Source organism: Dromiciops gliroides, chromosome 2, assembly GCF_019393635.1.
Source record: "Dromiciops gliroides isolate mDroGli1 chromosome 2, mDroGli1.pri, whole genome shotgun sequence".
NCBI classification, from domain to species: Eukaryota; Metazoa; Chordata; class Mammalia; order Microbiotheria; family Microbiotheriidae; genus Dromiciops; species Dromiciops gliroides.
In genome coordinates, this window is record NC_057862.1 from 550,207,220 (window position 1) to 550,219,950 (window position 12,731).

The 12,731-nt window shown below is 36.7% G+C and overlaps 1 protein-coding gene across 7 annotated transcripts in view; it reads right to left on the reverse strand.

Moving 5' to 3' along the window:
- Positions 1-1,078: 1,078 nt before the first annotated feature.
- ANAPC1 (anaphase promoting complex subunit 1) overlaps positions 1,079-12,731 on the reverse strand; it is a 148,340-nt gene continuing 136,687 nt past the window's right edge. For all 7 annotated transcript variants that reach the window (XM_043987943.1, XM_043987945.1, XM_043987942.1 and 4 more), the window contains one exon: positions 1,079-1,394. In XM_043987943.1, the coding sequence (XP_043843878.1) occupies positions 1,279-1,394 (116 nt within the window). In that variant the 3' untranslated portion in view covers positions 1,079-1,278. The remainder of the gene's footprint in view (positions 1,395-12,731) is intronic.

The following is a 12,731-nucleotide window of genomic DNA, read 5'->3' on the forward strand; positions in this document are numbered from 1 at the left end:
GGGATGTAGGTCTCAGTGTGCACAGTGTTGCCTATGGCTGTTGTGCATTCTCAGATCCCATGTCATTTAGTAGGTAAGGTTCTGGGGAAGGCTTCCAAGGAGCTGAGGTGAAGTAGCAAGCAGCCCAGTGGATGGTCAGTGCATTCACTTTGTGTGTTTCCCAGGGACCCACAACCAAAGGTGGTAAAAGGGGAGATTTAGGAAGGAATTAACAGCTGCCATTTGCGTAATGCTTTAAGGTTTGCAAAGCACTTTACATGCCAACTCATTTTATCCTCACAACAATCCTCTGAGAAAGGTGCTATTAATATCCTGGTTATACAGGGTTACCCAAATAGTAAACATTTGAGGCTGTATTTGAACTTGGATCTTCCTAACTCCAGGCTCCAACTTTTAAAAGCAAAGGAATGCTCCTGTGGAAGGCCTATAAACCAAGCAGAACCCTGAGGGGGAAAGAAGCCTCAGTTACTAAGACACTTGTCATATTGGTCAGTATCACAGGGACATCTTTGAGCTAGCTGCTTCTATGGACGAAAAAAGATGGATAGTACACCTTGGAGATTTACTTTTCTCAGGAAACATAAAACATGTAAACAAAACAGGTATTTTAGTGATCCCAAAGAATAAATAAAAAGAGGAAAACCCAGAATATTAGAATCTTCCATGACAGAACTCTTCCAACTACAATTTACCTTAGAACTCACCTAACTCTTACTGCTGGCCATCTTCCACTGGAGCATGCCTTTAATTATTCTATGACTAATTTCCCCCTCATTTGATTAGGCTCTAAGTAAAACTTATTTTTGATCCTTGGTACAAGGTTGGATTAATATAAGACTTACATAGATTGCTAAATTCTAGTCTGCTCAATTTTCTTTTTTTTGGGGGGGTGAGGGGGCATTACAGAGAAATGGATAGAGGTATGTCTCTTCCAAATCTTTAAGCTTCTGAACTTCAGGTTATCCCAGAGTTAAAAAATGGAGTCTAGTCAGGACATAGCCACTTCAAAACTAAGATACTTAACAAGGTAGTTTTGAAAACAAAAAACTTTATTTACAAAAGTAAAGTTATTTTTAAATTCACTTTTACATATTCTAACAGCAACTGAGAGCTTTCTGTAACATTGAAAACATTTGTTTTAAAATACAATTTGATGTCTGTGTAGTTCATTTTCCTTCATAGTTCTATTACATAACTTATAAACAATACTTTAGGCTTTGATGTTTGGTCACTTTTGTGGAAAATTCATATTCAGGGCAGGTCTGCTAACTAAGGTGATCACAGTACCATTGATTGTGGATTTCCAAGAAGCAAAGGAGCCAGCCTCAGCAAGGCTCGGACTGGCATCTTCAGTTGCTTGAATTTTAGAAGTAGCTCAGAAAAACTCATGCTTCCTAATAAAAGAGAAAGGGAAACAGGTTAAAAAAATATGCATATATGTGTATATACATACACATAATATACACACATATATACCTATATAAGCACTCTATACATAAAATAAATGCTGTGATTTAAAACAAAATTCAATATACCAATATCATATTACAGAATATTAGAGCTAGAAGGAACCTTAGCAATCACCTCATTCAACAACTTCATTTTTTTTAAAGTGAGGCAAGTGGGGTTAAGTGACTTGCCCAGGGTCACACAGCTAGTAAGTGTTAAGTGTCTGAGGCCAGATTTGAACTCAGGTACTGCTGACTCCAGGGCCGGTGTTCTATCCACTGCGCCACCTAGCTGCCCCTCAACAACTTCATTTTACAGAGGAGAAAAACAGAGGCCAAAGGGGTGAAGCAACTTGCCAAAAGTCATGCAGTTATTTAAGTGGTAGAGACATTAAAACCCAGGTCTTCTGACTCATCATTCAGGTGCTTTTCCATAATGCTGAGGCAATTCACACTTAATGAAAGTTAGATTATGAAATGATAATAAATTCTCATTCTGTAAAATAAATTACGCTGAAATAAATTCCTTTAAAGAAAAAGCTCAGAGTATTTTAATATGCTCATAAATATCAATTTTATTTACATGCACTACTTTTCAAGAAAATATTTATAAAGTGAAATAATACTATGTGGTATCATCAAGTGCAGAAAATGAACATAAATATTTCCATTCTGCATGCCATTTATGCAAAACCCTGGTTTAGAGAACAATTTTCCCTCCGCAAGATTGTTCTTCATTTGTCAAAGAGGACCATGACATCAGGATGATGTCACAACTTTCACTGAATTAGATTTAAGTGGGGGAGGGCTGTGTGAGGTCACCAACCTCACTCTTTTCTCCAGAGCCATTTGGGTCTAGTGGCAAAATATAGATCTGGATGACTGGATATGGTCCCAGATGTTTAAGAAAATTGGGGTTAAGTGACTTTCCCAGGGTCACACAGCTAGTGTTTGAGGTGAGATTTTAATTCAAATCTTCTTGACTCCAGGGCCAATGCTCTATCCACTGTGCCACCTACTTGCCTCCTCTGCAAAAGGGAAAAATGCTGAAAGTGTGGCTAATACATTTAGCAGAAACTTTTACCTGTCAACTTCCCCCATTTAAATGTAGTAGTAGATAAAAGATTGCTATGTTTCTCTTTGATCCTTAAATTAGTTCAGTACTTCAAGGATCCATTAGTTCACCATGAATACTCCCCCTACTAATATATATCAAAACAGCTCTTGTAGTCAAGTCATTATGAGATGCAACAAAAAATAAATGTATCATCATTCATTCATTCACCCTGTGACCGACCTGGTGAAAAACCTCTCTGTATTTAGCTAGGAAGTGACCAGTATATAACTACTTGTCTCAGACTTGAAACATTTCTAGCTTTGTAGAAACTCAAGGATGTAACAGGTTGACTTTGATGAATGATATGCAATAAAAGACTTTTTACATGGTAAAAGATACTGAAAAGTACAAATATAAGATCCTATGGTCTTTGCTTTCAATAAGACACACACACACACACACACACACACACACACACACACACACACACACACACACACACACACGGTTGCATAAAACAAAGTAGCACCTTGAAGGTTTTTGTAAAAAATTAATTTTCTTCTAAAGTTTCGAACTTAACCACTTTTAGAGCATTTCCATATATAAAGAACACATATCCCAAAATGTACGTTATGTACTTTGAGTTTATCACTTCTCTGTGAGGAAGTGGATAACGTGTCATCACAGATCATTTGGTTGGTCACTGCACTGATCAGTCTTAAAGTCCTTCAATGTTGTTTTTCTTTACAATGTTTTTTCTCCTGCAATAAGTTTTTTTTTCCTCCTTTTAAGTCCCACTTCTGGATCAGTATGTTTATTCTACTTATAATTCTCCAGGCAGTAGTATTATCCTCCCTCAACTCTGCTCTTCCATTTGTTCTCACTGTTTGATGTACTTCTATACCTACTCATGCATTTCAATTATGAGAAATAATGAATTCTTCCCCCTTCTTCCTCCTTTATATACAAGTATATTTGTTTCACCATCTCTTCTTTTCCCCCTCTTAAAACCTTTAGAACAGAACCAATCCACCCACAGGTCCTCTGTTTTTCTTTTCTACCTTCTTCAAAACTCTTTGAGGGGCAGAGCCAAGATGGCGGAGAGGAAGCAGCAAGCTGCCTGAGCTCTCCTTCTGTTCCCTCAAAAAGAACATTAAATCAAAGCCTCTAGACGGATTCTGAAACTACAGAACCAGAGATAATTTAGAAGACTTCAGGAAAAGGTCGGTCTGACTCAGGCAAAAGGGAGGCCCAGCACAGGACAGCAGCCCAGCGCTGAGGGGGTCGGGTCAAGTCAGCAGGAGCTGCGGGTCACAGCCGAACAACTGAGGCCCCTGGAACCTGGCTCAAAAATCTAGTGGCCAAGAAGGACAGTGGAAAAACCTACCTGTACTGGCCGGGAGGGCCACGAACGGGGCAGGTGGGATCGGGCACCAGGATCGGGAGCCTGGACAAGTGCTCAGACAGGAAGTGCAGGGGGGTGAACTGCACACACTATAAAGGCCTCAGAGTAAAAAGCCAGTCACACAGCACCTATACCCCTGCACAAGAAGCCCAAAACAGGGACCCTGGGGCCCCCAGAGCAGACCTCAACTTAAAAAATATATAAATAAGCTGCAATAATGAGTAAGAAGAAAAAAGAGCCCTCTCCATTGAGAGCTTCTGTATCAATAGGGAAGAAGCCAATGCAAACTCAGGTGAGGACAATACCCTCAAATTGCCTACATGTGAAGTCTCATGAGGGAAGGTGAATTGGTTTCAAGAACAAAAAGCTTTCCTGGAAGAGCTCAAAAAGGATTTTAAATATCAATTGAGAGAGGTAGAAGAAAAAATGGGGAGAGAAATGAAAGCAAAACAAGAAAACTATGAAAAAAGAATCAGCAGCTTGGAAAAGGAAGCACAAAAATTGACTGGCCAAATGGAAAAAAAAGAGCATAATTTCACTGAAGAAAACAATTCCTTAAAAAATTCATTTGGCCAAATGGAAAAGAAGGTGCATAATCTCATTGAAGAAAACAATGCCTTAAAAAATTCACTTGGCCAAATGGAAAAAAGGTGCATAATCTCACTGAAGAAAACAATGCCTTAAAAATTAAAATCGATCAGTTGGAAGATAAGGAATCCATGAGACACTAGGAATCAGTCAAGCAGAATCAAAAGAATGAAAAAAATAGAAGAAAATGTGAAATACTTTATTGGAAAGACAACTGATCTGGAAAACAGATTGAGGAGAGACAATTTGAGAATCATTGGTCTGCCTGAAAGCCATGACCAGAAAAAGAATCTAGACACCATATTCCAGGAAATTATTAAGGAGAACTGCCCTGATATCATAGAATCAGAGGATAAAATCATCATTGAAAGAATCCACCGATCACCTCCTGAAAGAGACCCCAAAAGGAAAACTCCAAGGAATATTGTAGCCAAATTCCAAAATTATCAGGTGAAGGAGAAAATCCTCCAAGCAGCCAGAAAGAAGCAATTTAAATATCATGGAGCCACAGTCAGGATTGCTCAGGACCTGGAAGCTTCAACATTAAAGGACCACAAGGCTTGGAATATGATATTCCAGAAGGCAAAGGAGCTTGGATTGCAGTCAAGAATCTATTACCCAGCAAAAATGTGCATTCTCTTTCAGGGGAAAAGATGAACATTTAATGACATAGGGGACTTTCAATCTTTCCTGACGAAAAGACCAGAACTGAATAGAAAATTCGATCTCAACATACAAGACTCAAGAGAAGTTTAAAAAGGTAAACACAGAGAAAAAAAAAAGGTTACTCAATTAGGTTAAACTGCTTATATCCCTACATGGGAAGATAATACTCACAACTCTTAAGAACTGTAAATGTATTTGGGCAGAGAGAAGGAGTTTACACAGAGGGTATAAATATAAATTGTCTTTGATGTGATGATACAAAAAAAATTTAAAGGGTTAAAAAAGGAGTCTAAGGGGAGGAAAGGGGAGGTGGAATGGGATGAATTATATCATATGAAGAGGTGAAAACAAAACCTATTACAATAGAGGGAAAGAAAAGAGGGGTAAATATTGTTTCAACCCTAATTTCATTAGATTTGATTCAAAGAGGGAATAACATATACGTTCATGGGATAAAGAAACAGCGCATTCTTTAGGGAAGCAAAAGGGGAAGGGAAAGGGGGGGACTGATAGAAGGGAGGACAAAAGCAAGGGAAAAAAGGGTAAAGAAAAGAGAGGGGGGTGATAAAAAGGGAGGGCAGATTGGGGGAGGCAGGGGTAAGAAGTAAAACGTCAGTGAGGAGGAATAGGGTGAAAGAAGGGGGGAAAAGTACAAAGGGGGTAAATAGAATGGAGGGGAATAGACAGTCAGTAATAATAACTGTGAATGTGAATGGGATGAACTCTGCTATAAAACGGAAGCGAATTGCAGAGTGGATTAAAAACCAGAATCCTACAATATGCTGTTTAGAAGAAACACATTTGAAGCAGAGAGATACACACAGAGTCAAGGTAAAAGGCTGAAGCAGAATATATTCTGCTTCAGCTAAAGTAAAAAAAACAGGGGTAGCAATCCTTATCTCAGACAAAGCACAGGCAAAAATAGATCTCATTAAAAGAGATAAGGAAGGAAATTACATCTTGCTAAAAGGTATTATAGATAATAAAGTAATATCAATATTAAATATGTATGCGCCAAGTGGTATAGCATCCAAGTTCTTAGAGGAGAAGTTAAATGAGTTACAAGAGGAATTAGACAGTAATACTATACTAGTGAGGGATCTGTATCTCCCCCTCTCAGAATTAGATAAATCTAGCCAAAAAATAAATAAGAAAGAAGTGAAAGAGGTGAATAGATTACTAGAAAAGTTAGACATGATAGATGTCTGGAGAAAATTGAATGGGGATAGAAAGGAATATACCTTTTCTCAGCAGTACATGGCACATTTTCAAAAACTGACCAGGGCACAAAAACATCATAGTCAAATGTAGAAAGGCAGAAATAGTAAATGTATCCTTCTCAGATCATGATGCAATAAAAATTACATGTAAGAAAGAGCCAGGGAAAAGTAGAATGAAAATAATTGGAAACTAAATAATATCATTCTAAAGAATGAATGGGCCAAACAACAAATCATAGAAACAATCAATAACTATATCCAAGAGAATGACAATAATGAGACAACATACCAAAATCTATGGGATGCAGCCAAAGCAGTGCTTAGGGGAAAATTTATAGCTCTAAGTGCTTACATGAATAAAAAAGAGAAAGAGGAGATTAATGAATTGGACATGCAACTTAAAAAGCTAGAAAAAGAACAAATTAGAAATCCCCAATTAGACACTAAACTAGAGATCCTGAAAATTAAAGGAGAAATTAATAAGATTGAAAGCAAAAAAACTATAGAATTAATCAATGAAACTAAGAGCTGGTTTTATGAAAAAAACAATAAAATAGATTAAATATTGGTTAATTTGATTAAAAAAAAGAAGAAAACCAAATTACCAGTATCAAAAATGAAAAGGGTGATGTTACCACCAAAGAAGTGGAAATTAAATCAATAATTGGGACTTATTTTGTCCAACTGTATGCCAATAAATTTGACAATCTAAATGAAATGGATGAATATTTACAAAAATACAAACTGCCCAGGGTAACTGAAGAGGAAATAAAATCCTTAAATAAACCCATATTAGAAAAAGAAATTGAACAAGCCATTAATGAACTCCCTAAGAAAAAATCCCCAAGGCCAGATGGGTTTATGGGTAAATTTTACCAAACATTTAAAGAACAATTAATTCCAATATTATACAAATTATTTGGAAAAATAGGTGAAGAAGGAGTTCTACCAAATTCGTTTTATGACACAAATATGGTGGTGATACCAAAACCAGGCAAAGCAAAAACAGAGAAAGAAAATTATAGACCAATTTCCCTAATGAATATTGATGCTAAAATCTTAAATAAGATATTAGCAAGGAGATTACAGCAAGTGATCACCAGGATAATACTCTATGACCAGGTGGGATTTATACCAGGAATGCAGGGCTGGTTCAACATTAGGAAAACTATTAACATAATCAACCACATCAATAAGAAAACCAACCAAAATCATATGATTATCTCAATAGATGCAGAGTAAGCTTTTGACAAAATACAGCACTCATTCCTAATAAAAACACTAGAGAGTTTAGGAATAGGTGGAGCTTTCCTTAAAATAATAAACAGTATCTACCTAAAGCCATCAGCAAGTATTATATGCAATGGAGATAAATTAGAGGCCTTCCCAATAAGATCAGGGGTGAAACAGGGATGTCCATTATCACCCCTATTATTTAATATTGTCCTAGAAATGTTAGCTTTAGCAATCAGAGAAGAGAAAGGAATTAAAGGAATTAGAATAGGCAAGGAGGAAACAAAACTATCACTCTTTGCAGATGATATGATGGTATACTTAAAAGAATCCTAGAGAATCAACTCAAAAATTACTTGAAACAATTAACTTTAGCAAAGTAGCAGGATATAAAATAAATCCACATAAATCATCAGCATTTCTATACATGACCAACAAAGTCCAGCAGCAAGAGATAGAAAGAGAAATTCCATTTAAGGTAACGGTAGATAATATAAAATACTTGGGAGTCTACTTGCCAAGACAAACCCAGGAACTCTATGAACACAACTACCAAACACTCTTCACACAAATCAAATCAGATCTAAATAATTGGAAAGATATCAATTGCTCATGGATAGGCAGAGCTAATATAGTAAAAATGACAATACTGCCTAAATTAATTTACTTATTCAGTGCCATACCAATCAGACTACCTAAAAATTATTTTATAGAGCTAGAAAAAAAAATAACAAAATTCATCTGGAAAAACAAAAAAATCAAGAATATCCAGGGAAATAATGAAAAAAAATTCAAAGGAAGGTGGGTTAGCGGTACCAAACCTGGAGCTTTACTATAAAGCGGCAGTCATCAAAACTATCTGGTACTGGCTAAAAAATAGAGTGGTAGATCAATGGAATAGTCTAGGCACAGGAAATGCAGTAGTAAATGACACTAGTAATGTAGTGTTTGATAAACCCAAAGACTCCAGCTTCTGGGATAGGAACTCAGTATTTGACAAAAACTGCTGGGAAAACTGGAAGATAGTATGGCAGAAATTAGGCATAGACCAACATCTGACACCTTATACTAAAATAAGGTCAAAATGGATACATGATTTAGACATAAGAGGTGATACCATAGGTAAATTAGGAGAGAAAGGAATAGACTACCTATCAGATCTTTGGAAAGGAAAACAGTTTATGACCAAACAAGAGACAGAGTATATTATAAAATGCAAAATGGATGATTTTGATTACATTAAATTAAAAAAATTTTGTACAAACAGAAGTAATGCATCCAAAATTAGAAGGGAGGCAAAAAGCTGGGAAACAATTTTTGTGGCCAGTACTTCTGATAAAGGCCTCATCTCTAAAATATATAGGGAACTAAATCAAATTTATAAGAATCCAAGTCATTCCCCAATTGAGAAATGGTCAAAGGATATGAACAGGCAGTTTTCTGATGAAGAAACCAAAGCTATCTATTCCCATATGAAAAAATGCTCTAAATCACTATTGATTAGAGAGATGCAAATTAAAACAACTCTGCGGTACCACCTGACACCAATCAGATTGGCTAAAATGACAAAAAAGAAAATAATAAATGTTGGAGAAGCTGTGGGAAAATTGGAACACTAATGCATTGTTGGTGGAGCTGTGAACTGATCCAACCATTTTGGAGAGCAATTTGGAATTATGCCCAAAGGGCAATAAAGCTATCCATACCCTTTGACCCAGCAATACCACTTTTGGGTCTTTTTCCCAAAGAAATCATGGAAAGGGGAAAGGGACCCACATGTACAAAAATATTTGTAGCTGCTCTTCATGTGGCGGCAAGGAATTGGAAGTTGAGGGGATGCCCATCAATTGGGGAATGGCTGGACAAGTTGTGGTATATGAATACAATGGAATACTATTGTGCTGTAAGAAATGATGAGCAGGAGGAGTTCAGAGAAACCTGGAGGGTCTTGTGTGGGCTGATGATGAATGAGATGAGTAGAACCAGAAGAACACTGTACACAGTATCATCAACATTGAGTGTTGATCTACTGTGATGGACTATATTCTTCTCACCAGTGCAATGGTACAGAAGAGTTCCAGGGAACTCATGATAGAAGAGGATCTCCAAATCCAAGGAAAAAAAAAAAAGAAAAGAACTGCGGAGTATAGATGCTGAATGAACCATACTACTTCTTTTGTTTTTGGTGCTGTTCTTTTTTCTATTTTAAGGTTTTTCATCATTGCTCTGATTATTCTCTTATAACATGACTAATGCAGAAATAGGATTAATGTTATTATGTGTGCATATATATATATATATATATATATATATATATATATATATATATATATATATATATAACCTATATCAGATTACCTGCTGTCTAGGGGAGGGGGGAGGGAGGGAGAAAAATCTGAAACTGGAAAGCTTGTATAAACAAAAGTTGAGAACTATCTTTACATGTAACGGAAAATAAATAAATTAATTTAAAAAAATAAATAAATCTTAAAAAAAACTCTTTGAAGACATTAACATTCTGAAAAGAGACTTGTTACCCTTAGAATGTTCACTCCATGTTATAATAAAGTTCCTTCCAACTGCTAAAATAAATTTATCTTTATCTTTCTGGGTTTCTCTTTTGTGCTTGTGTTTAAAAGTTCCCTTCCTTTTTCTGTCCTAATAACATCACACTCAAGGATCCAGGTGAATTACTCCCCTGGGAAGTGAGGCTTGATTGTAACCTCTGCCTTAATTACTTTTTCCTGTTGCCCTTGCACTAAGTGGGATGTTTCATTTTAGGCTTTAGGTCTTCTCTTACCTAAGTTAAAATGAACCATAATAGATGCCTACTGATTTATATCACTTGACTCCCTGATTCTTTTTTTTTTTTAAGTGAGGCAATTGGGGTTAAGTGACTTGCCCAGGGTCACACAGCTAGTAAGTGTTAAGTGTCTGAGGCCAGATTTGAACTCAGGTACTCCTGAATCCAGGGCTGGTACTCTATGTATGCACTGCGCCACCTAGCTGTCCCTCCCTGATTCTTTTGTAAAAACCTCCTCTATGTCCCATAAGCAGACCAGGATATCATACCAGATTAGGTGTGAGATGCTACAACTTTGTTTGACCATCAGATTATTAATATCAAGGCCTAATATAAGAAGATTGTTGGTTGTCCTTCATTCTCTTTTTTTTGTTTCTTTCTTTTTTCCATCCTTTTTTCATCAAAGAAGACCATGACATCAGGAAGATGAGGTAATGACTTGAAATAAGTTGAATTTAAGTGAGGAAGGGCTGTGCAAGATCACCAGCCTCACTCTCTCCTCCAGAGTCATGTGGATCCAGTGGCAAAATATACATCAGGACTGGAGATGGCCCTCAATGTTTGAAGCAATTGAGGTCAAGTGACTTGTCCAGGGTCACACAGCTAGTAAGTGTCAAGCGTCTGAGGCCAGATTTGAACGTAGGTCCTCCCAACTCCAGGGCCAGTGCTCTATCCACTGTGCCACCTAGCTACCCCTCAAAATAAGATGATATGTAGTCAGCCAAGATAAGTTTATCACTATCATGGAGGCTCTCTAGCAGAGTCCAAAAGAAAGATGGGAAGGAGCCTCCAGATGCTCCTATCTGTGAATCATATCATGCTAACTGTATCACACCCGAGAACATTGCAAAGCCTCCCAAATGAGATCCACTCACTCAAAACAATTCCAACTATTCGTGCAGAAAAAAACAAAACCAAAGTGAATAAAAATACTATTATCTAGCCTATAACATAGCAGTTGGACTGTTCAAGAAGTTGGTTCATTAGTATATGTATTTTGAACACACTAGATCAACAAAAAACTTGACAAAGACTTGGACATGAGGAAGAAAAGTGAGCTGGACTGCATTTGGGATATTATTCAGTGCTTTTAATGACCCCTTCAGATTCTCATTCTTTGCCACCTCAAAAAGAACAATATTTTTGTATGTCCTTAGTTTTGCTTACTACAGATCCCTCTCTTGATGTGCCCTCCCTCTACTCTTATCCCCTTTCCCGCCTACCTCCCTGTTGAGTGAAATGTATTTCTGCACCCAACTGTGTATATTTTTCATTCCTTTGAATGAAAGAGATGAGATAGAGTTGAAGTGTCAGCTACTCTCGTACCCTCACCCTCCTTGTTTGTACAGATGTCTACTTTAGCACTCCAATTATGTGAGATAATTTTCCTTAACCTTCCTTTCCCTTCACCTTCTCCCCTCTCAGTTATTATTTTTTCTTTCCCTCTTTTTCCAATCTTTTCTCAATATCATCAATACCTAAGAGAACTACTCCTAGGCCTTATGAGCTCAGATGGGGCAAATATATTATCTTCCCATATTTGAATGTAAGGAGTTCATCTTTGTTTAGTTTCTTATTAATGTCCATTCATGTTTACATTTTATATTTCTCTTAACTACTATGTTTGAACTTCAGTTTTTACATGATTTTAGTCTTTTCATCAGGAATGCTTACAACTTTTCTCTTGCATGAAAAAGGCCCATCCTTCCCCTATAGCATTATACTTAGTTTTGAGGGGTAAGTTATTCTTGGCTGCAAATATATATCTGTGCCTTCTGGAATATAGTATTTCAAGTGCTCTGATCTTTTAGAGTGGTGGCTGCTAAGGCAGGTGTGATCCTGACTGTGGCTCCTCAGTACTCGAATTCTTTCTTTCTGGTTCCTTGCATTATTCTCTGGCCCTTTCCTGATAGACCAAAAATGCTTGTCTTATCTAGAATCTCAGCACAGAGAAGATGTGTGTGTGTGTGTGTATGTATGTATATGTATACACACATACATATACATACATATACTCACATAAAAAAGTAAAAGAGTAAAAATTCTATTCTATGTATATTGCACATAGTAGGCATTTAATAAATGTTTGCTGAATGAATGAACTTTGGTAAATTTGGAAAGTTTATATCAGACAGCAAAAAGCTATTTCCAGTTTAATTCCACATTTTAAAGTCTACTCATTTAATTTCCCTTTGGCTAGTCTCTGTAGCTTTTCCAACCACTGTTCTATTGAAGAGAAAATGAGACTGTATTTCTTAAGCACACACCATATTATCCTGTATTGTGTAGGTGTTTCTTTTATTTTGAAATT